At 39.3% G+C, this 25,020-nt stretch overlaps 1 protein-coding gene across 1 annotated transcript in view; it reads right to left on the reverse strand.

Annotated features, from left to right (window-relative positions):
- MEGF10 (multiple EGF-like-domains 10) overlaps positions 1–25,020 on the reverse strand; it is a 169,036-nt gene that overhangs the window by 35,047 nt on the left and 108,969 nt on the right. The window contains exons 9-14 of the mRNA XM_011981200.1: positions 22,048–22,184; positions 13,783–13,995; positions 6,591–6,765; positions 5,161–5,281; positions 4,177–4,340; positions 1,577–1,679 (exon numbers count right to left, since the gene is read on the reverse strand). Coding sequence (XP_011836590.1) covers positions 1,577–1,679; positions 4,177–4,340; positions 5,161–5,281; positions 6,591–6,765; positions 13,783–13,995; positions 22,048–22,184 — 913 coding nt within the window. The remainder of the gene's footprint in view (positions 1–1,576; positions 1,680–4,176; positions 4,341–5,160; positions 5,282–6,590; positions 6,766–13,782; positions 13,996–22,047; positions 22,185–25,020) is intronic.

The following is a 25,020-nucleotide window of genomic DNA, read 5'->3' on the forward strand; positions in this document are numbered from 1 at the left end:
CAACTAAGAGGACTCAAATTTCTCAGTTTTAATACTTCCTACAAAGCTGTAATAATTAAAACAGTATGGTGCTGGCATAAGGAGAGACATACAGACTAATGAAATGAAATAGAGAGTCCAGAAATAAATCCTCTCACATTTATGGAACATTGACTTTTAAAAAGAGTATCAAGACAATTTAGTGGGGGAAAGAATAGTCTTTTCACAAATGGTACTGGGACAACTGGATAGCCACATGCAAAAGAATGAAGTTGGATTGTATTGTATTTATTGTATATACAATATTGTATATAAAAATTACCTCGAAATAGATCAAATATCTAAATACACAGCTAAAACTATAAAATTTTTAGGAGAAACACGGACATAAATCTTGTGACCTTGGATCAGGCAATGTTTTTTTTTAGATTTAACACCAAAAGCACAAGCAATGAAATAAAAAAGATAAACTAGACTTCATCAAAATAAAAACTTTTCTGCTGCAAAAGTCATAATGAAGAAAGAAAAAAATAACTCAAAGAATGGAAGAAAATATTTGTAAATTATATATCTGATAAGGGACATACATCTAAAAAATATAAAGAACTATTATAACACCATAATAAAAAGAAAATCCAGTTAAAAAATGAACAAAGAGTCTGAATAGGGATTTATATAAAGAAGATAATACAGATGACCAATAAATGCACAGAAAGATGTTCAATATCACCAGCCATCATGGAAATGGAAAGCAAAACCACCCACAGTGAGATACCACCGCACACTGACTAGGATGGCTAGGATGAAAAAGTCAGATAATAACTAGTGTTGGTGAGGAAATGAAAAAAATGGAACCCTAACACATTACTCATAGGAATGTAAAGTAGTCCTAGAAGAACAATGTTTTTGCTCATGATACTTGGAAGGTGGCACTAAATATCTTAGCAAGTCTGTATACCATGAGCAGAAACTTCTTCTTCTTTCAGGATCACTTTTAGCTTGATAAACTTCTTGGCTGAAACCATGAAGTGATATAAATAAGGAGAAACTCCCACCCTGTGGTTAGATAATTTGTACTCAATCATATTATGAATTTGTCATGACCCGAACGTTATCAAAAAAAAAAGAAAGTTTTAAAACTTTTACTTCCAGCAATGAACATTCTAATATTTGCATATTAATCATTCAATAATATGCATATGCATATTCACCATATTAATATCAGTATTTTTTTGCCTCACTAAGGTGGCCCTTGTTATATTTTTAGGGTTTATTTCAATCATTCTTTCCTCAGTGCTCAAAATATACCACAGCAGTCTTGCTGGACTCTTCAAAGCAATTCACATTTTCCCCATCTTGCTGGCCTGAATTTTGACAGCTGGACATTACATGTAGCTCAAGAGAACTGCCCCTGAACAAATCAACAAAAAATCAGCCCTGGATTATAGATTAAAGGTTTCAGTTTTCTGGAAACTTTATCGAATTTTCATTTCTTTTGAAAAGTTGACTTGTGTATGTTTCTGTGAAGTGACAAGGAACAGCGCTAGGTGTGAAGTTGGTGGGTTTCACCTTTCAATTAGTGGTCCTTGGCTCTCACCTGACCATCCAGGGAGGCAGCGGCAATGGCCCGTGGTAGGGTGGCAGCCATCTGCGTGGCTGCAGTCACAGCGCTCAGCACAGTTCAGCCCGTACGTGCCATCCTGCATGGAAAACAGCATCAAAGGCAACAATGAGGGCCTGAGAAATCCCACAACAGGAGAGGAAAAGGCCACTGTCAGCCATTTCACATACAGTCTGCTGTCCCAAACACTTCTTAGAGGGATGCATCTTTTTTTTTTCTTTTTTTTTTTTTTTTTTGAGATGGAGTCTCGCTCTGTTGCCCAGGCTGGAGTGCAGTGGTGCGATCTCAGCTCACCGCAACCTCGGCCTCCTAGGTTAAAGCAATTCTCAGCCTCCCAAGTAGCTGGGACTTCAGGCACCTGCCACCATGCCCAGCTAATTTTTGTATTTTTAGTGGAGACAGGGTTTCACCTTGTTGGTTGGGCTGGTCTCAAACTCCTGACCTCAGGTGACCCACCCGCCTCGGCCTCCCAAAGTGTTGGGATTACAGGTGGGAGCCACCGCAGTCAGCCAGAGGGATGCATCTTAATCACCTCTTTCTATGTCTTCTTAGTCCCCAAAATAGATGCTCCAGGAAGTCAGTGTTTTAAAGTCACTCAAACCCTAGTTTATGCCTGACACAATGGTTGGGACATAAAAATGGTGAAGCCAATCGTGCCAATACACTGATATCCATATATGCAAATATATGTAAAAATGCCAAGTATTTAAAAGAAGTTTATCCTATAAGCTACAACTCATAAAAATATTTTCTTTTGTCCCTAAAGATTTTTTACAAAATAGATCAGTATCCCCTATAATGCATTCTATTATTTAGTGAAAAGAGAGAATGACTCACACAAAAATAACTCTTACCCACACAAAAAGCTCTAAAATTATAGTTTTGAAACTATAATTTTATAATTTAAAAAAATGTTTAATTATAAACTAATTTTTAAAATTATAGTTTTAATTGAATTGAGTTCATTGCCATAAGTGGCCAACGAGATACATGGTACTATAAAGAAAAATGAAGAACTTTTGTTACTTTTCTCTAATTATTATCCTGCTTTTCAGGAGGAAGTCTAAGCCACACAAAATATTCTGACTCACAATCCTAAGCATGAGTCGACACACCTTCTCACCCCCTCTTTCCAGATCTTTTCTATTTTCACATGCATGTCAGTTTGGATGGTCTGATGAAGACAACACTCCTCATGGACATGATCATTTTGTTTGTGGAGAAAGAATGGAAAGTTCAGCTCTTTCACCCCAGATCCTGAGAATTGAGGGCGGCACTACACACCTTCCCAACACCACCCAAGCACTAAGAGAAACAGGGGTACAGAATTACCATGGAGGAGGAACATGGGAACCAGCATAGACAGGTAGTGGGTGTTATAGATGAATAATTATTTGTCTAGAACTAGTTAAAATAAAAAAAAAAAACAATCATTTTGTAGACCCCACCAATGTTTGATAGAGCTACACAGGATTTAGCTTTGTCATGATGTGAACCACTAAACTCTCAGCCTTCACTGATTTACTAACTCCTCTAAGGTATGAAAAAGGATGAGATTGTGCTAGGGGCTTTGCTTTGTCTACAATCAGACAGGGAGTAAAACGTGATCTTCAAGCTCATCTCCAAGTACTGATAATTTGTTCACTAGTCTGATGAGAGGCAGCAAAGCTGACAACTCTGTCCATGGGATATCCATGAGTGGGATCCTTTCTACTTTGGGAAGTGAGTTGTACTTAATGAGGAGGAAGCCCAGAGAGAGAAGAGCATTGTGGAAGGCCCTTCTTGAGGGGCCCAGTTCAGGGGGTCACATTGTTATCTCGCCATCAGATGATGTCCTGGAGGCAGAGAACACACACCACAGAAAGAATGCCTAATGGCTCAGGAGAAAAGAATTGCTATAGGAAGACAGAGTGATGGAAAAGAAATAGCAGCTTACTCCAGAATGCACTTCCCATTTGCACTCCCTGACAGCATGAGCTAGATGCAGTATGAGATTTCTAATGACCTGTATCTCCAAAGTAGGTCAAGGGAATAGAGTGAGCTACAGGGACATCTTAAGATATTCTTGTGGCTCCAGAGATATTTATGCTAAAAGACACTGTTTCCAAACCTTCTTTTAACACTTCCAGGAGCATTTCTGTGACATCAATCACCACCCTCCTTTCAAATCCCAGCCACTTTCCACCTAAAGGCAGGGGGATTTCCATGATAATGGAAACAAAATGTTTGGAGAGTTGACAGGCATACACTGGGTGTTTGACCGGTGCTGTTCACTGGCTACCACCAAGAGATGGGTGTATAAGAAACAGAAAATAAAGGATGGGGGTTGAGGAAACTGAATAAGATGAAGGAAAAGAAGGAAGAAATTCTCACAGAGCCTATCTAACCAGTTTCCATGTTGATCCCTTTTCCAATCCTATGTCCAATTTGAATCCAAACACCTAGATTCTTCCAATAGTCACCAAAGTTGGGTTCACACTGAGCCACTTGAAGTCAGGAAAACTGCACAAAGAAGCCAACTCTACGGCATCAGCTCTTCATAGGCATTTTCCGTCAGGGCGCTGATTCGTGCATACCTGGCAGGGAAGTTCGCATTTCTCCCCGCGCCATCCAGGCGCACACGTGCAGGTCCCGTCCAGGGTGTTGCAGGCTCCCCCGTTGAGGCACTGGCATGTTAAGTTACAGCCAAAGCCCCATGTGCCACTGGGACATCTGATGGAGCAGTCCACCCCGTGCCAGCCTGTGCGACAAGAACACCAGAGCATGTGAGCGAACAAAGGCAGCAGGGAGCCTTGCTGAGCCTTTCCAAAACACGTTTCTCTTTAGAAACACCTTGGAGATGCACACAGTGCCTCCCAGCCCCAGCCACAGCAGCAGAGAGCACTGGTTCTGCCAAGTGAGGCCTCCATCAGAAATGAACAGAAGGCACCCCTGAGGACCCAAACAGCCATGTGTGCTGTGTGATCTGTCGAGGATGCCAACACTGCAAAATACTAGTGGGCTAATGAGGAAGAGATATAGAGTCAAAGCACCTTCAATGGGCAGTGATGCACACTGTGGAGTGCTGAGTTTTGTTCAGATCAGGAAAGTAAAATAATTTATATGGAAGGGAGACAAAGGATTCTGCTTGAAAACACAACCCCATCTTTAAAGCAGGATCCCATTAACCAGTAACTGTGTATATCCAGGATCCTGGCTGCACCTATGGATGGACACGTCCTGGTGCTCATATAAAATTGGTGCTTGGCTGCATTTCTTGTCATGACTCCAAGCCAGTCAATTTAGGGGCATGAACACATGTCTGCTTGTTTACTCTTCGCAAAATGCACAGACACACAGACTTTTGGACTGGCGGTGACTTCAGAGATCATCTAATGTGAACCTCTTCCCTTGACTCAGGAAAGCATTCCAGCCCACACTGGATGAGGGACTTGCAGAGGTCAGACACTGAATTTTGGTGCAACTGGAGCTAGAACCCTGGTTAAGGTTTCTTTCTTCTTGTGTCTTTAGGAGATAAAGCGACAGGATCAAATTAAAGACTTATTTACCCCCACTCTTACCTGCCTTGCAAGTACAAGACCCGTCCACAGGAGAGCAGACTGCATCATTTTTACAGCCACAGCGAGAGGAACAGTTTATCCCATAGGTTCCCAGACGGCATGGGGTAGAGCAGTCAATTCCCTAGATAGGCACAAGTAGCAAAATGCACTCAGTTTTGCCAGCTGAAATAAGGCCAACACAAATAAACAAAAATATATCTTGGCAATGCTAATTATACTTCCCCGCTAATTTTAACACACTGTATTTTTAAAATTTTGTCATAATGTCACCACTATACAAATTTTAGAAATGTAAGGGCAACACTAGCTGGTCTATGTTTAGGATATATTATTAAATGGGATCCAAAAAAGTTTGCACCTACCTTAGCTTCGCCTTCATAGCAGAACCAAAACAAAACAACAATAAAAACCCTATGTCCTTGCTCAGACAAGTAGATATATAAAAATAAATTGCATCTGTAAAATTACTGTCAATAAATAAACATCAGTATGAACTATACATTAGATCTCAACCCTTCCTAGACATCCTTGTATAATAATATGTAATATTTTTAGTGGGTAAAAGCAAAGCAACAACAGAACACATTCAGCAACATGATTCACTTTATCCGACAGGGAGCATTAAACATAGAATTAAGCTACCAAAGGCAACTGGAGGTCATCTCCTTTCAAAACAGAAGGGACTCTTAAGACAAAGCTAATTCAAGGGCTGAACCAAAGAGTTATGACAGGGTTAGAAAACCCTTTAAAGATCCTCTCAGCTCTGTGACTTTATGATCCACCAGTTCTACATTATGTGCTCTGGAATAATCATCAACATTCTTCATAGTTCAATGTGCTCTTTACAATGGGAAGGAATAATTCAAGAACAACACATTCTCCTTTAAAGCAAAGATTCCTAGCCTATAACGATGAAATCTTAGAAACTGTAAGCAAAATTCTGCTCTATTGCGCATGGAATATAGACGTATTTATAGGGTCTGGATTTTCAAAGGGACCTAAAAACTTATGTACTACCAACTACAGAATGTAAATCCATTACAAATGCTAACTCGATGTGCCTTCAAATTTCATGGACTTAAAAACAAAAGCTGTCAACAATACAGTAATCTACTTGGAAAAGTAACTTCTTTGTCACCTATAAAACACAATAAAATAAATTACTTAAGGAATAATTATAATATACTTTCTGACATATGCTTATATTAAAAATTAATGCCACATTTATAGTTTTACAGCTTTCCCAGTCATCATACTAAGGTAATTCCTTATATCTCTATTAGCATTTTTCTCCTCATTTTCTCTCTCATTAATGATATGGATGACTTTAGCATATTCCCTGTATTTCACTGGAGGTCATATAAACCATGGTGTTGAGATGCTTTACACTGCACCCCTCTTCTCCTTCCTCCAGAACCCTAGTCACTCACTTTGAATCCTGGGGCACAGGTGCACTTTCCAGTCACACTGTCACAGTCTGCCCCATTTTGGCAGCTGCAAATCTGCTGGCAAGTTTCCCCGTAGAATCCAGGAGAACATGTCTCATTACAGTAGAGTCCTGACCAGCCCGGCTTGCAGGCACACTCTCCAGACATGGGATGACAGCTGAGAGACACGGATGAAAGGAATAAGTCACTTTGGGGTAAACATGACACCCAACTTCTGTGCAAATGTTGCTTTAGCAATGATCACTAAATGTATGGGTAATTCCATGCCCAATAATTCAAACTTCATTCCCAGGCTGGGTATGATTTAATTAATTGGCTGAAACCTGATGGGTAATACAGAAATGTTGTATGAAATCAGCATCATGTCTAGCAGGATGTATTACAACCACATCCTTTTGTCTGAAATTCTTTTTAGTTTTCTTAAATTGAACGCACTAATTTTGTAAGAGGTCAACTCTGTGACAGGAGCTAAAAAAACTCCATCCAATGGACAATACCAAACCAGTTAACTAGTATGATGTCCCAGGAACACCAAAAGCAGTGACCTCGTCAGCCTGTTTCTCCCTCAGTTCCCTATACCTGGTAGCAGGCAGCTGTCTCCACCTGAAACAGCAGCCGGATTGACCCACCAGGCAACCAGCTGTTGCTCCATAGCAAATGGACATATCAGCTGCGCTGAGATGCACGCGTGAGTTGACACAATAGGGCCCTCTGTGACATGCTGACTGAAAGCACATATGCTTCTCACCACGAGAAAATCGTAACAATCAAACTAGTTCTGCTGACAACTGGAAGACTGTTTAAAGATGGTCTTCCTTGCCTAGTGTAGCTAAAACCCTGCCCTTAATTAGGGCCTACAACAAACACCTCTGTCATATCCAGACATTTGCTAAATGACTTCCCATCAGAGGACTGTTCATAGATTTTCTACTCTTGGAAAGAATGACAACCTGGGAGGGATGAAAACTGAGGATGCAACCCCAGTTCTCCCACTACCTGAGTAGCCTCAGTGAAATCATACAACTTCCCTGGGTCTGATGTCCTAGTCTGTCAAGTGAGGGTCTCAGCCATGTCTCATAATCTCATATCCTATATTTCTCCTTCTCCTTGTTCAGAAAATTCCTGTGGGTTGAATGGTTTGGTGCTCAGTTTTGGAGGTTTATTTAAATATACTTTTCGACCCCTTCTGTACCTTAGTGTTCACAGGCAAAGGCCTAGAAATTCATCGAACACTCAGAAAACATGGCATGAAGAATACCTAAATACGGTTCTACATATGAGGTGGTTTCTTGAGTGTAGGTTTAGATTCACAGGACCAGGGCATGAGTCTCAGATCTACTCAAGTCTGCTTATCTTCTATTATCCTTGGGCCAATCGCTTATCCTTGAGCAGTCACATGGCATCTCCATGGCATCTCAAACTTAACATGTCAAAAACTGAGCCCTTGGGCCAGGCACGGTGGCTCAAACTTGTAATCCCAGCACTTTGGGATGCTAAGGCGGGCAGATCCTGAGGTCAGGAGATCGAGACCATCCTGGCTAACTCCGTGAAACCCCGTCTCTACTAAAAATACCAAAAAAATTAGCCAGGCGTGGTGGCAGGTGCCTGTAGTCCCAGCTACTCAGGAGGCTGAGGAAGGAGAATGGTGTGAATCCAGGAGGCAGAGCTTGCAGTGAGCTGAGATCATGCCACTGCACTCCAGTCTGGGCGACAGAGCGAGACTTTGTCTCAGAAAAAGTAAAAAAACTGAGCCCTTGTTCTTTCCCTCAGTAAACTGAGCCCTTGTTCTTTCCCTCAGTATCTACCCCTAATTGTCCAAATTTCTGTAAATAGCACCATCAGTCACTTAGTTTATCTAGGAGTTATTCTTTTTTTTTTTTTTTTTTTTGAGATGGAGTCTCTCTCTGTCACCCAGGCTGGACTGCAGTGGTGCAATCTCGGCTCACTACAACCTCCACCGCTCAAGTGATTCTTCTGCTTCAGACTCCCGAGTAGCTGGGATTATAGGCATGTGCCCCATGCCCAGTTAATTTTTGTATTTTTAGTAGAGACAGAATTCCACCATTTTGGCCAGGCTGATCTCGAACTCCTGACCTCAAGTGATCTGCCCGCCTTGGCCTCCCAAAGTGCTGGGATTATAAGTGTGAGCCACCATGCCTGGCCTAGGAGTTATTCTTGATAACTCCTTCTGCCTCATCACTAGAATTTAACCATTCTAACTCCAAAATATATTTTGAATCCACCCACATCCCTTCATCTTCACTGTCCTCATTCTGCTCCAACTGATGCCATCTATCTCCTCATCTTCTGAAAAACCTTCCAACTGTGCGCCCACATCCACTCATGCCTTATCACCTAAAGAGTAAATCATATCATTCTCCTCCTTAAAACTCTGCAAAGGCTCCCCACTACCCTTGGAACAAAATCCAGACTGTTTAATATAACTACAGAGACTCTACAATTTATTGTCTAAACCAGGGCATTTTTAAGAGTGAAGAGAGAGTTGCTAATAATTATACTAGGACAACAGGCCTAAACCAGACTGTCCTTGTGAAACCTGATACACAGTCACCCTAAATACAGCCCGTGGGGCCTCGTCATCTGGCCACTGCCTACTCCTCAACCTCTTCTTTCATCTTTATTCTCTCTTTATTGCTGTGCTTGACCACCCTGGATTTCTTCTAGTTTGTAAAAGCATCATGTTTTTTCAACTTAACGACCTCCACATGGGCTATTCCATATTCTTAGGATGCAGTTCTTACTCTCTGCCTATCTCCCTCCAGATTGTCTTTCCAGTCTCTTCATCAAACAGAGCTTCCCTGTCCACCCAAATTGAAGGTAGGTCTCTCCACTTACACTCTTCCTTGGTGCCCTGATCCTTCTTCTCATCTCATTTTCACAGTCTATAATTCAGTTTATTTTTCCAGTCCTTTAATGTCTTCCTCCTCTCCTACACTGTGAGTTCCAGGAGGGCAAGAATTAAATCTGTTTTTCCACCTTTCACTGGCCCATAGTAGGCCCACAGTGAATGTAGATTGAATGAATAAGTGCAAATGCCACAGGTGAAACAGAGCGGATGTGACTCCGGGGACCTAGCTCTCCCACATTAATCTGCTTCTCCCTGACATCTCAGAGTCACTGAACAATGTTAAATTATACTCAGTATATATGTATACAAAGCGGAAGATTTCCTCTAAAATTAGTTTTTAAAATGTCAAAGTCTTGGCTTAAAGGAAATAGCCATTAATCACAGAGAACAACTCATGAATGTCACCATGTTTGTGATGATATTGTAAGTGAATGCGCAGACCAGGAGACAGCATTTACTGGGCCCTGTGTAAGTCTCAGCAATGTGCTGAGCACTATTTAGTTCAATCCTCACAACCATCCTAGATAGTATGATCCCATTTTATAAATGAGAAAATAGAGAACTAGAAAGGGTAAATTATTTATTCAAAGTCTCACACAGGTAGTGGGGCAGAATCAAACTTGAACCCAGGTTTGTTTTTATACCAAAGAAAAAGGAGGCTTGCTAACAGCCTGCTAAGGGAACCAGACATGAAGGAGAATTGCTAAGATTTAGAATTTGGCACATATAAAGGGGTCAACAGGATCAGTAAAAACAAATATTGTACAAAAAAACAGGGAAAAATTTAAGTCTGCTTCAGTAAGTCCTTACATTTGATAAACGGAAAAGAAACATTTCAAGTGATGGATTGGTTAAAGTAGCCTACCTTATCTTAACATATTGTAAAAGAAATGATATTTTTGGTAGAAAATATTACTTTACATTGAAAAGTATAGAAAATAGTATTCATGGTACAGACATAATGTTAAAGAAAACAGACAATTTGGATGACAATGAATTCAACAAAGCAAAAGGCAGGCTGAGAAATTGATATTCAATGCCCCCCAGTGAGTGTTAGTGCTGCACACTGGTTTTCAGATTGATTGACACCAAAATTAGTATTCTGCAATTTGTAATTAGATGTAGGAAGCTAGAGCACTTTGGAGGCATTTGATGGGTTCTCATGCAGGCAGCTTAATTGATAATGAGATTTACGTGTTGTTATAGGAGCAGCAGATTGGAGGTTGAAGGGTAATATACTCATTACCTGTTTTCTGTCTAAAGAACAGATTGCTTTGTGTATATGAAAATAGGATTATAAACATATGGGAATAGTTGTCATTTTATAAACACATACAACTATATACATATATTCTAAGAAACTGTTCGATTTAATAGTTGAATTATGACAAAAGTCCAATACTATATAATATTGGCTGAAACAGCATCATGAACTTCCTTTTATTCATTTCCTTAGATGTTATTAATGCTCAAATGTACTGACAATTATGTGACATTTGCAAATAGGTACATCCGGATTGTCCGTAGCTATTAAATATCTTTATTACCAAAACCAGTTAATCTATCTCTCTATGTTGCATGTGGAATATTATTAAATCTCAAATTTTATTTTCTTGTTCAAAATCATTTCCATCATAACAGTTAGTTTTCAGTTGAAAAGTCCAGGTCACAGTGAATGTCTTTAGGCTCAATAATGGTGCTAAAGTTTAAAATACTAGTATTGCTTATAAATATATTTAAATTCCTTTCAGCCCTATGATAGACTGCAAAATAAAAATGGCTACAAATTCTTTGCAACACCTCCCATCGAGAGGTGAGGTATATTGAATCTGGACTTGGTTAGATGACTTGCCTTATCTAAAGGGATATTAGCAAACTTGACATAACCAAAGGATTAAAAAGTGTATGTTGGGGGTCTGTACTGTCTTCTGTTACTTTTAGAAGCCAGTCAACATGTGAAAAAGCCCAGGCTAGCCTGCTAGATACTGGAGATGTGTAGCTCAGTCACCCCCATAACCCAGCCAAATGCCAGACATGTGAGTGAGGATATCCAGGACCAATCAGCCTACAGTTGATCTGCCAGCTGAACACAAGGAGACCAGCAGAACCACCACCAAGCTGAGCCTAGCCCACATAGTCAAGCAAAAAATCATCAGTTAGTAAATAATTGTTATTTTATGTCATTAGGTTTGGAATAGTTTTTTTTGTTGTTGTTTGTTTTTTAATGCAGCAAAAGCTACCTGATACAAACCTTTACTCAACTATATGGCTAAAATATATGTCAATGTGTATATCCATAGAACTCAATATGTACCTAAAGACAATGCACATTATTAATTTACATTGTATTTGTTATCTCATTAATTATAGTGGAAGGTTTTAGTACATCATAAATTATATAACAGCAAAGCTCCACTTGCTTGATAAATGATAATGTGAACAAACTAGACTTTCAATTAATACAAAGATTCTATGCCTTTTGATTTGAAGGGACCTTGGGCTTCCAGGAATTTTACAAATAGAAGCTTAAGATATGAGAACTAGATAGCTGGCTCCAGTGATGAATTCAACAAGATAGAGTCATATAATCAATAATTAAACTTGTTTTAATAGAAATTTGTAAAAGCTAATCTTTAAAAATGCCATCCATGATTTACAAAATCATGACAAGACTGATTTTTAAAAATATTCGGATTATTCGGTATATATTGTTAGACAGATTTTAGTGTTATTGATCTATGTAATTGTCAAAAAATGTCATGTACTTCTTTGTTAACACATACATGCTTAGGTACATATGACCTATGTCAAAATTACCACAGTATTGCCATCAATTAACTAATTCTCCACTCTGCACCTTGCCACTACTAATAAGGCATCCAATTCCAACAAAATCAACATGCTCTCTTTTTCTCCAGTTCTTCTCATAGCAGAGCTCTTTCTTTGCATAGATTTATTATTCTATTTGATTTCAGTTGTCTCTACATACAACGAAACAACACACCGGCGTAATGTTCTTAGTTGTCACTACATGAGGCTTACTTTCTGCTGCAACAAGACTTATACTGTAGGAAAGGTACCCAAATTCATAACTTGTCCCGAATCCTGCCAGCCCCTTAAATATTAGGGAGTTGAAAAACAAAACCCTGTGGAGATTATTCATTTTTATTCCCCTAAATATTTACGTAAATGTGTCAAGTAAAGAAAGGCAATATTTTCCAATGAAGAAAACCAAAGTTGACTAATGTGGCTTACAAAGTTACTTGAATCCTATTTTGAGAATACATTTCTTTCATATGTCCCACTAAAATGTATTCCAGCACACACACACATGTGCACACGCACACACACAGAGTGCAAACTCTATGTTTTTGTTACTAACAATGGTTTACAGAAGAGACCAACCACATGGTTTTGTTTACTTTTAACTTCTGTGCATTTGGGATTTGATGTGGCTACGAATTATCTTTCAGAAGTATAAATGAAGTAACAGCTGTACTGAATGCAAATAAAAGTAATTCTAGTAAGATCTGAACTGCTATATAACGCACTACATTTTTGTCAAACTCAGCTTTTCCAGCAGTCTGCAAAGGAGGCCCAGAATTCTGAGTTATGTGTATCTGGTCCCTGGGGGAGGGAAAGAAGAAACAGGGGTAAGAAGATATTTTCAGGGCAGACGAGGTACAGTAGGGTGGGTGGGATCGGGGTTTCCTGTTCTCAAATTCTTCGAGAGGTTTTTGAGCTAAAAGTCTCTTGTGAGTTCTATGTCAGAGTAATCAGTTCGAAAAAGATATTTCACATGTGACAGCCACATGTGAAGCACTTTCACAAAACTTCCACCAGTACACTTCCTCTCTCTAGCCTTTTTTTTTTGTCTTCCACAGATGTGCTGTCAAATAAAAGATGCTGCAGTAAGAATCATTTTATGATATTTTTGCATACTAAACTTGGCCGAACTCCTTGTCTCTCATTGCATCTTTGCTTCTAAGGGAATGTCACAGAATCCCTTGCTTAAGGGAAAGTTCTACTAACCTCAGCAAATTTTGTTTTTATCAGTGGTCATTAATAGAGAATAGAATTTGCTATCCACCAGTAACCATTGAACAATTTTGGCACCTTGGATGTGGACCATCACACATTAAGTTAAAAAGACTTCCTTTTACTTGGCAATTCCTGCCCAGAGTAGCCTAGAGGCAGGAGGGGGCTTGGGGTGAGAATCACTCTATCAATCCCTCCTTCCAAATCCTGAAAACCGAGGTTAAAATTTTCACAGGACACGTCCTTCCAGGGGAAGCTGACACTCACCTATGAGTGTTGTCCAAGTGGCAGGGGCACTGTTTGTCACATTTGATGCCGTAGAGCCCCTCAGGACACAGGCGTGCTTCGCAGCGCTCACCAGCAAAGCCTGCTTCGCAGAGGCACGCACCACTCACATGGTAACACTTCCCTCCATTGACACACTGGCAGGTCTCAGCACAGAGAACACCATAGGTCCCAACAGGACACTCATCCTGGCACCTACCAAGCAAGAGGCGGGAGCAAGAAGAAAGATTAGTTAGTGCCATGTGAAAATAAATGGTTGATCCAGAATGGTTTTGTTATGCATGAATTGAAGCTGCTCTTTGCTGTTGCAATTATTTAGTGATTGTCCCATTACAGGGATGAAAAGCGTTAAGATACATTACTCTGGCTAAGTATACTCTGGCTACATATTGTAGTAACAGCAGCATGACCTGTAGAAAACAAAAACAAAACAACAACAAAATGAAACCAAAACAAAAATACAAGCTTAGGACATGAGGCATGTTTACACTTAGTGCTTGCCAAAGTTATACAGCACTTTAGTAGATACTAAGAAAACGAGAAAAGAAATTTTCAAATGTTAGTCCATAATGATGAAATTTCAAAACATACTTTCCCAATTCCAAAGAGAAAATTTTGCGTCAAATTTGAAACTAAATTTTAATTCTCTTGGCTTTCATGTGGACATTAATTTTTAATCTTAGCCATGTTTCTACTTTTATTAAAAGCTGAATGGTAATCATTGCTCCTCAGTTAGAAAGTTCTTTAACTAATAAGCCAAGTCCTCTTTAGATCCGGGAAACTCCAAGCTACCAAAATCTGACGTCCTTAATTCCAACATGGGAAGTGCCTGCCAGTAGGAAGGCTTGGAGTTTTCTAACACAAAATGTTTGGCTAGTGGGGTATTGCCCTCTGTTGGGAAGAAGGGCTGCCAAATGGCAAGGAGTAAAGATCAGCCCTCAAACATTCACTTTATTGTCTTTTTTAAAATGGCATTGGAGCTCTGTCCAAGAGAAAGGATATGCTCTAGGTAAGGTGAATGAGGTGGGAAGCCGAGTTGCTAGAGGGAATCATGATAGAAAAGAGAAAATGATCTCTCTTGCTCCATGGAAAGCACAAATAGTTCTCAAACTAGCCAAGTTTCTTTTTGACTAGGCCAGGTGACTGGCTCTCTGCAGCAGAAGGAGAGCTTTCTGCCAAGGGAGGGAGACAGGGCTTTGCCCAGCCGAGCATTCGCCACAAGAAGGGTACACTTTGTCTCGGCAGCCACTTCCCATGTGGCTCTCAAGTCAGGCCAGAACCAGAGTCAAAAATGTAGGTCAGCCTTGCATTTTTTAGATCTGTATAATGTGAGCAGCAAGGCATAATGACAAATTCAAGCACACTTAAAAGAAACAGAAGAGAAACATACTTCAAAGAAACAGTGTTTCCACAACTTTGCATATTTTTAATGATAGGGTACAACAAGTAACAATACCAGGGTGGGAGGAATTCTATTTTAGTGTAGAGGACAAATCTTGATTTTTTTTTTTTTTTTTTTTTTTTTGAGACAGGGTCTGCCTCTGTCACCCAGACTGGAGTGCAGTGGTGCCATCATAGCTCACTGTAACCTCAAACTCCTGGGCTCAAGTGACCCTCCCACCTCTGCCTCCTGAGTAGCTAGGACCACAGGTACTCACCACCTTGTCAGGCTAATTTTTAAATTTTTTGTAAAGATGAGGTCTTGCTATGTTACCCAGGCTGGTTTCAAACTCCTAGACTCAAGTGATCCTCCCGCCTCAGCCTCCCAAAGTGTTGGGATTATAGAATGAGCCACTTGGACCAGCCCCTTTGATGCTTTTCTGGTTACCTCTGGCTCTAGCATATATTTAATGTGATGGAGACAAGGAAAAGAATCTCATGTAAATTTAGTTTCACAGATTCTAGACGTCTTCAGGTGTATTTGTCAACAGGTAGAACCTTCAATTGCTCAACAAACCATTAGGAAAGTTATGGAGTCATTGAACTAATACTCAGCATAAAATAAAATGTGTGCCTAAAAGTTATACATGGGTATACCTATTTTTGGACTGGAGTGTATTTTTAAAAGGTGCTCTTTATTTTTAACCTGTAAGAAGCTTCAATAAGCCAAGTCATCGAGTTTATTCCTTAAAGATGTAAACTTTAAAGAAAGAAATGCTTAGGCACAATAATTTGGCCTCATCATGGCTCCTACTGAAGGCTGTCAAGACAACTTTTCAACCTGTCTGTTAGATTTTCTCGCAAGTCAGTATCAAAAGGAAAAAAGGTAAAGATAAATAATATAACTTTCCGTCTCCTAAAAGGATTTGAAAACAAACCCTAACGTTAAATTTTAAACTATCTTCATGATTTCAACTTGGTAAAAAGCAGTGCTTAAAAATGGTTGAAAGTGGTATAGATTGGAAGCCTGGGAAAGTATCTGTTACCAAATTACAGGGAACCAGTGTGTTTATTTTATCATATCTTGGCAGAAACTTCCTTTCTCAGGAAAAATAAAATCTATAATAGCTGGCCTTGACCCACATTTACCTTTTTAACCTACAATTAAACACACTACTAGTTTGTATTATAAATATAAAACAAAAAGTCCTATTTGAATGTTACTTACTAGAGCAGCCATTATTTAAGCTGGATTCATATTCCCATTTTATTTTTTGTCAGTGTTGTACTTGTAGGACAATCCTGTTAATAATAGTTACGTCTGCTTCTATCCACCAAAGGAAAATGGTAGGATATCTTTCTAGAAGTATATATTTTCCATCTTGAAAATAAACATAATCATGAAATAGCTGAAGCCTTTCTGATTGACTGCATTAAAAGTCTTTATCAAGCAGTCTTATCTTCTTTTTGGTCCCTTTACTTCAAGAAGCACCATTTCCCAACAAATTTTATGACCTTAATGCTGTTTCTGTGGTCCCAAATGGAACAGGAAAAGCTCTCAAAAATCGATAAAAGAGAAAACACGTTTTCTTAAGACAGTAGAAAAGTAATAAAGATACAGTAATAAATAGCCACAGTAGAAATATGGAAATTTGGGGTTTCTAACTTTTTTACATTTCAAGTAATGTCCTAGAATTGGTAAGAATGGATAAACATTAAGTAAAGTATTAACACATCAATTCCCAAAACCAGTGAGGGTCATAGACTTGTTTTAATACCGTTTCTATTATTATGTTGCATGTCATTGTGAACTTAAGGAAAAAAGGAAGTGAGTTAACATGTAAAGGGTGACAGGTACCGCTTTCACTCCTGTCCTAAGCATGTCCTTCCCTAGAGTGATTGGAATAGTCAGGCCAAACTATGATTTAGTGTGAAAGAATCGCATTCCTCATTAAACCTGGGATCCATGAATCAGCTGCCTACCTTTCTAACATCTGGAACTGCTGCTCTGGGGGAAATGTAAAAAGCACTGGGAAAGAGCCAAGGTTTCCATGCTCCTAGACCCAGGAAAGAGTTCCTCCATTGATGACCAATGCTGCATTCCCCAATTCCTGTCTATAATTTTTGACTTCACCTCCTTTCACCCACATTTATCTTCACCTTCAGGGTACTATCGAACACAGGCTTGGCAGAGCTGTTTTGGGCTTCACCTTAACACAGTTCATCACTGAGTCACGCATCCTTTCATCCAACTAACACTCACTGGCACCAATCATGTGCGTGGGCCCCTACTAGGCTATTGCAGGACCCAGAGTGATCCTATGGCTGCACCATCAGCATGTGAAACTCTTTTAACCCCTTCAGAAGGAGTTTTTTGAGGATCTGGAAGCCATCATCTCTTCACTCTTACTTGACTGTGTCATGTTACATTTACTCACCACAATATCCTCTCAACCTTTCCACAAACCTCAAAGCCTTTTATTTGGACATCCCATGCACTGCTCTGCCAGCCTACGGGGTGCCTGTTTGGATTTTTCCTATTTCCCTCTGGCCCGGAGGACTGTCCCCACATCCTGGGAATGCTGTGCAGGCTCCTAGGGCCGGCAGCCCTCTGCCCTAACCTCACTGATCAAATTTCGCTGACTTCTCAACACAAGGGAAATGGCAAGTTAAGACCCCAGCCTGTCAAGGCCTTTCTCCCCACACCTCCCGTCACGGACTGCCTCATAGACGTTCACTGTTGTCCTTTCATAGTGACAAATGTGTTTGCTGTCTTTGTGTGTGTGTGTATGTGTGAACTCCAGAGCCTAGACAGGAATGACAGCTGAAAACAGGAATCATTTCACTGGCTCATCAGAAAAACAATAGTTACAAGAGCAGCAGGTCCAGAAGCAAGTTCTCTCTTTACTTGCTTTCTCTTTCTCTGGCCCCTGGCCTTCCTTGGCTCAAATGTAAAATGTATCTGAAAATTAACTGTTATTCCCTTTCCCTGTATTCCAGATGAAATATGTATAAGCTCATTTGCCTTGTATGTTTATTGTTCTTGTGCTGCCTCTAATTTGAAACTTAAATCCCTAGAGGGCAAGAAAATAATTATATTGCCATTTTAGTGCCCTAAAATATGACAAGAAACTATTATTAAGATTGTGTTTGGTCTTGTGCCTCCCTTATTCCAACTCATTTTTCTATAATAGGATATTAAATGGATCCAGAAATTATCTAACAGCCTAATCTATCCAAAATACAACCTAAAACTAGGATGTCAGTTACAAAATCTGAGTAGTCCAATTACATGTTATAAAAACTGTGTACTAAGAATGTCAACAATTCATTGCATGAAAAATTAAAGGAAAAATATGTAATTATATTAGCAAAAGACAAAAAGTCATTTAATGAAATTAAGCAGCTACTATTAACAAAAGATTTTAATTAAAAAAAGGAATTTAAAAAACTACTTAAGAATGAAGAAAATAATTTACCAAATACCAATAGCAAACATGAAACCACGCTGAAGCCATTTCCAATAAATTCGAGAATAAGACAAAGATTTTTACTTTTACTGCTGTTTGTCAACATTAATTTGGAGGCTCAAATTTATGCAATAATTCAAGGAAATGAAATAATCATTATACATATTGAAAAGAAAAGACTAACTTATGTTTATTTGTAGATGATATGATAGTATAACTAAATAACTCCAGAGTTTGCTAAAAACAACATTAAAATTACCTTAAAAGTTTGGTATTATGAATAAATTAAAAAGTAACTAGTCAAAAGCAAGTTTTTCTCCAACCTGAAATATCCAATTAGATGCAGAAATGAAATTTTAAAAAATTACATAATACTAAGAAATAAATTTAATAAGAAAGTACAGGGTCTAAGTTGGAGGGAGGAGGGAACAAACCTGACAGTATCTTATTAAAAGTCATAAAATTATGCCAGGATTTTAGAAAGAGAAAAAATAAGAGGAAAAAAGATGAAGGAATTCTTAATTCAAAGACATCATAAAAAATAATGATAGCTAATTTTATACAGCTCATAAACATCACTCAAATTGATAATCACTAGTATTTACACAGTTCATAGAAATCGTTGTAGAATAATAATATCTAATATTGATAAGTTCCAGGACTGTTTTAAATGTGATAACACACTAACTTATTTAATCCTTACAACAACCCTAGAGAAAAGTACAATTATTATTAGGATATTACAGACAAAGGTGTTTCCAACACCTATAATCCTAGCACTTAGGGAAGCCGAGGCGGGCAGATTGCCTGAGCTCACGGGTTCGATACCAGCCTGGGCAACACAGTGAAAGCCTGTCTCTACTAAAATACGAAAAATTAGCCTGACGTGGCAGTGTGTGCCTGTAATCCCAGCTACTAGGGAGGCTGAGGCAGGAGAATTGCTTGAACCCGGGAGATGGAAGTTGCGGTGAGCCGAGATCGTGCCACAAGACTCCAGCCTGGGGGAAAAACAAGACTCTGTCTCAAAAAATAAAATAAAATAAAATAAAAGGTGTTTCCAGGGACACATTGACCTAAACCTAGATTCCAAATGGTTGTTTTTAATCACTATGCCCTTCTGCCTCTCAAGTCTCTTCTCAAATCCTACACACACATCCAGTGAGCTTGGCTACCTAGTCTTGCAGGACATGACAGATTCACGAGCATTGAAAGAAGTATGCATACATCAAGTTAAAAACCTTCTGCACAGCAAAGAATACAATCAACGAAGTGAAAAGACAACCCACAGAATGGGATAAAGTATTTCCAAACTATCCATCTGACCAGAGGTTATAGGTTGGTGCAAAAGTAATTGCGGTCTTCACCATTACTTTCAATAGCAAAAACCGCAATTACTTTTGCACCAACCTAATAACCAGACTATACAAGGAGCTCAAACAATTCTATAGGAAAAAGTCTAATACTCCAATCAAAAATAGGCAGGAGATTTGAATAGACATTTCTCAAAAGAAGACATACAAATGGCAAACAGCCTTATAAAAAGGTGCTCAACACCATTGATCATCAGAGAAATGCAAATCAAAACTATAATGAGATATAATCTCAAACCAGTTAAAAATGGTTTATATCCAAAAGACAGGCAACAACAAATGCTGGTGAGGATGCAGAAAAAAGGGAACCCTTGTACACTGTTAGTGGGAATGTAACTTAGTACAACCACTATGGAGAACAGTTTGGAGGTTCCTCAAAAAACTAAAAATTGAGCTACCTTATGATCCAGCAATCCCACTGCTGGGTGTATAACCAAAGAAAGGAAATCAGTATATGGAAGCATATCTGCACTCCTAGGTTTGTTGCAGCACTGTTTACAATAGCTAAGATTTGGAAGCAACCTACATGTCTATCAACAGATGAATGGATAAAGAAAATGTGGTACATATACACAGTGGAGTACTATTCAGCCATAAAAAGAATGAGATCCAGTAATTTGCAACAACATGGATAGAACTAGGGATTACTATGTTAAATGAAATAAACCAGGCACAGAAAGACAAACATCACATGTTCTCACTTATTTGTGGGATCTAAAAATCAAAACAATGGAATTCATGGACACAGAGAGTAGAAGAATGATTACCAGAGGCTGGGAAGGATAGTGGGAGGGTGTAGGGGAAATGGGGATGGTTAATGGGTACAAAAAAAATTAGAAAGGGCTGGGTGTGGTGGCTCATGCCTGTAATCCCAGCAGTTTGGGAGGCTGAGGTGAGTGGATCACGAGGTCAGGAGATCGAGACCATCCTGGCTAACACGGTGAAACTCCGTCTCTACTAAAAATACAAAAAAACCAATTAGCTGGGCTTGGTGGCGGGCACCTGTAGTCCCAGCAACTCGGGAGGCTGAGGAAGGTGAATGGCGTGAACCCGGGAGGTGGAGGTTGCAGTGAGCCGAGATCACACCACTGCACTCCAGCTGGGTGACAGAGCGAGACTCTGTCTCAAAAAAAAAAAAAAAACAGAAAGAATGATTAAGACCTACTATTTGATAGCATAATAGGGTGACTATGGTCAATAGTAATTTAATTGTACTTTCTGAAATAATTTGAAGAGTGCAATTGAATTGCTTGTAACTCAAAGGATAAATGCTTGAGGGGATGGATACCCCATTCCGCATGATGTGTTTAGTTCACATTGCATGTCTGTATCAAAACATCTCACGTATTCCATAAATAGATACATCTACTATGTCCCACAAAAAAAAAAAAAAAAGAAAAGAAAAAAATTGAAGAAAAAGAAGTAGGGTGTGCAAAGCACTCTGAGATAACAGTTTACCATTTAATACAGAGGATGAGGAACAGGGGCAGGAAGACCCACACGAGCACAGCCAGTTTTTCCTGTTTCGTGTGGGACCAGAGAGCCCTATAAGTCCCAGCAGATCTGACTCTGTCACCACCACACAATCTAATGATTGACATTCTCAACAGAACACTGAATCATAAGAAAGTCACTTCATACTTTTGAAAGGTACCTAAGTACACATCCCATTTAAAAATAAATCTATCCCCAAGCACTTAAAGTGTAAGTGGCAGTCCTAAACACTCAACTCTCTAGAATGACATTTTCATCATGGGTTCTGAATAGCTGATATTTTATGGTTTTTTTTTTTGTTTTTTTTTTTTAGTGCTTTTTCTGTTATTTTCAATTTACCATTGCTATTTATAATTCAGTTTCTATACACTGAATTAGGATAGAATCTGTCAAACACATTGAGGCTGTATAGCTACTTCTGAAATATTATGGAAGAGTCATGGACACATGGTATTGAAGATGCTCCCTGGACCCTACAAACTTTCCTTTCACATCATTATGAACAGTCAGAGAAATACAAGGGCATCCCTTACCGTTCCCCTGTGTATCCTGGACTGCAATGACATTGGCCTGTGGCAGCATCACACGTCCCTCCATTATGGCACTGGCATTCTTGGGAACAGTTCTTTCCAAAGCGACCCTCGGGGCAAGGCTGACCACATACTGTGCCCTGCATTCAAAGAGACTTGGAAAATTAGATGGGCCTCCAGCCAGGGAAAGACGACTGATGGATGAATAAGAAAAGAGAGGAAATAGAAAGGAGGGATAAGGGAACAGGGCTGCAAGAAAATTAGATTGGGGAATTTTAGAGCACATAAACTGTTCATCATCTTTAAAACGTTAGAAACATTAAATTGACTTAATTACTCAGTAAGCCCAAATCTCAAGATACATTCAAAGATGGCTGAATAGTAATATTAAGCAAAATCCATATTAAAAACTGAAGTTTAAGACAAAGTTACATCAAACTATTATGGAAACCTAAGGAATGTATAAATCCTCCTGATGTTTTTCTTTGTGTCTTACATGCACAATAAGTCAACAAAACTTATTGAGCATCCGTTACATAAATGGCAACATCTGCTGCACACGGAATATCCAAATGCTTTACCATATGTTCTAGAGAAAATACACATTTTATCATTGACGTTATTTCTTAAAATGTAGCATAACACAAGATTGAAATTTTGTGTACCTGAATTAACAATCACATTGCCAAAGAAAGACTTTTACAGGAATGAACCTAGACATTTATTTCAGAAAAAAAAAACATTTTATTTTCAGCAGATTCAACAAGCATTGCTGAGCCAAGATCAATAGGAAACTTATTTCCTGGAGAGAAAAACCAAGAGAGTAACTTGGATATTTCTCCTCACCCTAGAGGCTGTCCATCTTGTCAAGCAGTCATTATATTTACTCCAATCCTGCGTGGATAAGAATAAGATACTGTACCATTAACTCAATGAAATACTCTGTTTTCTTCTTCACTTGGCTGTAACACTTGGGCTCACAGCTTCTCATCTATTTATTGGACTTATAATTAGACAAACAACATATCCCAAATAACAGGGATTTTTCTAATGTTTTTAACTATTGGAAGCTGTTGTTCTGTCCTCCCTCTCTCTAAAAAAAGGCAGACTGTGGGCACTCTGAAATTGGAGGCAAGTGAACACCAGATGGTTTCCTAAATGTTTATTCTGGACAGCATAAGCAAATACATTTCCTCTAACTCCTGGCTACCCACAAAGGCAGTTGGTGTGCTAATTAAGTCTCCTCTGGTGGTTTCTAGCTATCTACAAACGGGAAATTTCTTCCACAGACTCTTGGAATGGAAAAGGCCTTTGAGAGATGATTCGAATCAGCACTTAACTGGGAATCATCTACGTGCCAGGCATTGAGCTAAGCACTGAGAATCAAAGATAAGGTAACAATCCTCAATTAGCTCACAATATGGGGAAGGGGACAGATGTAAAAATCACTCTAGTCTCTCCACTCCAGTCTGACATGGTATACTTAGTGTGAGGTAAAAGCATGACTGCAGGAATAATGTACTGAAGGTCGGTCTGTGGTAAGCAGGGGTGAAAATTCTCCCTCTCTCAGGGCCTGACTTAACTACCCATAATGGTCCCACACAAGCTTCAGAAATGCACTGAAATATTTTCGTGCATAAGGATTAACATTCACAAGCAGCTTTAAAGAGGACATGATTTCTCTTAGTTGAAATACGAAGGTATGTGTGTATAATAGGAATACATATTCAACTTTGAAAAGCACATAGGATGACAGCACAAATAACATGTTGTAAAGGAGAAGTGTAAGTTGAAAGCTCAGCTACACAGGAGAAAAAAACAAGCTGAAGGATTTTTGAAGCAGAAGTAAGGTAAGGGGCCCAGGACACAGAGAAAGAGGTGAGGGGAGGCTCCGTTGGGCCGCTAGAGAGGGGTCCATCTGTCTACATACTGGGACTCATAACCCAAGCCTGAGGTTACCATTTACTCACATCCTGACCACCCCAACTGAGAAGAGCTTCAGCCTCAAGGCAAGGCGAGGCAACTCCACAGACAATATCTACACAGAAGTCCTAGGAGTAAAAGGACCGCAGTTCCTTATCCAGAGAGCATGGGGTTCTCAACGCTCTGCTGCTCCAGCAAAACACTTTCATCGCAGAAGACCAACGCTGGCAAAAGGCTGAGTATAGGAAATGAAAGAATAGAAGGAGTCAAAAATAACCCAGCATCTTTACCTCAGACAACTAAGAGAGAAGTGTTAGTTTTAACCAAGACAAAAAAGGTAGAGGAGGAGTAGCCTTACAAAAGGCTTGGGTATACAAGTTTGGATTTATTAAATTTATTAACATCAACTCTGCCAGGCCTGCTCAAACCTGCTCAGTACTCCTTAAACAGCTTCTCTTTCACCTTGTCCTCATCCTCAGGCACTCAATTAAAGTTCTCCTCTCTCTCAAACTCCGTTGCCTCATGCTGTTTCTCCACGCTTTGCCTCTAAAATGAGCTTTGTCTGGGCTACTCATCATTTCTGACCCTCTCAGATCTGATTTTTATTGTATACTTGCCCCAGTGGCCTTGACATCTTAAACTCTCTCTTACTTCCAAGACCCTCATTGAAAAATGAACTCCAGTTCTCCTTTGTTCCACAGCCACAAGAAAGGGCAATACCAGACCAATTCTCTGCCTAGGTCTGGCTGTGGAGACTCTAGCTTGGACATTGCCCAAACAGATGGTGGCTTTGTGTCTATAGGTTACCAAGGTTGGGGTGACAAATATAAATCTAAGCTCAAGGCAGGTAAGATCAACATCTAGGAAAACCATCAAGTGCTTCTTAAAGCTATGGGTCTGGATGAGATTGCCAGAGTGGATTTATGGTGAGAAAAGAGAAGGACAAAATCCTGTAATGAAGTAGTATGTAGAAGAAGCGGAATTAGAAAAAGAGATCTTTAGTATGAAAGGTAAGAGAGGGGATGATTAGAAAAAGAGAAGGCAAAGGAATTA

The sequence above is a fragment of the Mandrillus leucophaeus genome, unplaced genomic scaffold, assembly GCF_000951045.1.
Source record: "Mandrillus leucophaeus isolate KB7577 unplaced genomic scaffold, Mleu.le_1.0 Scaffold221, whole genome shotgun sequence".
NCBI lineage: Eukaryota > Metazoa > Chordata > Mammalia > Primates > Cercopithecidae > Mandrillus > Mandrillus leucophaeus.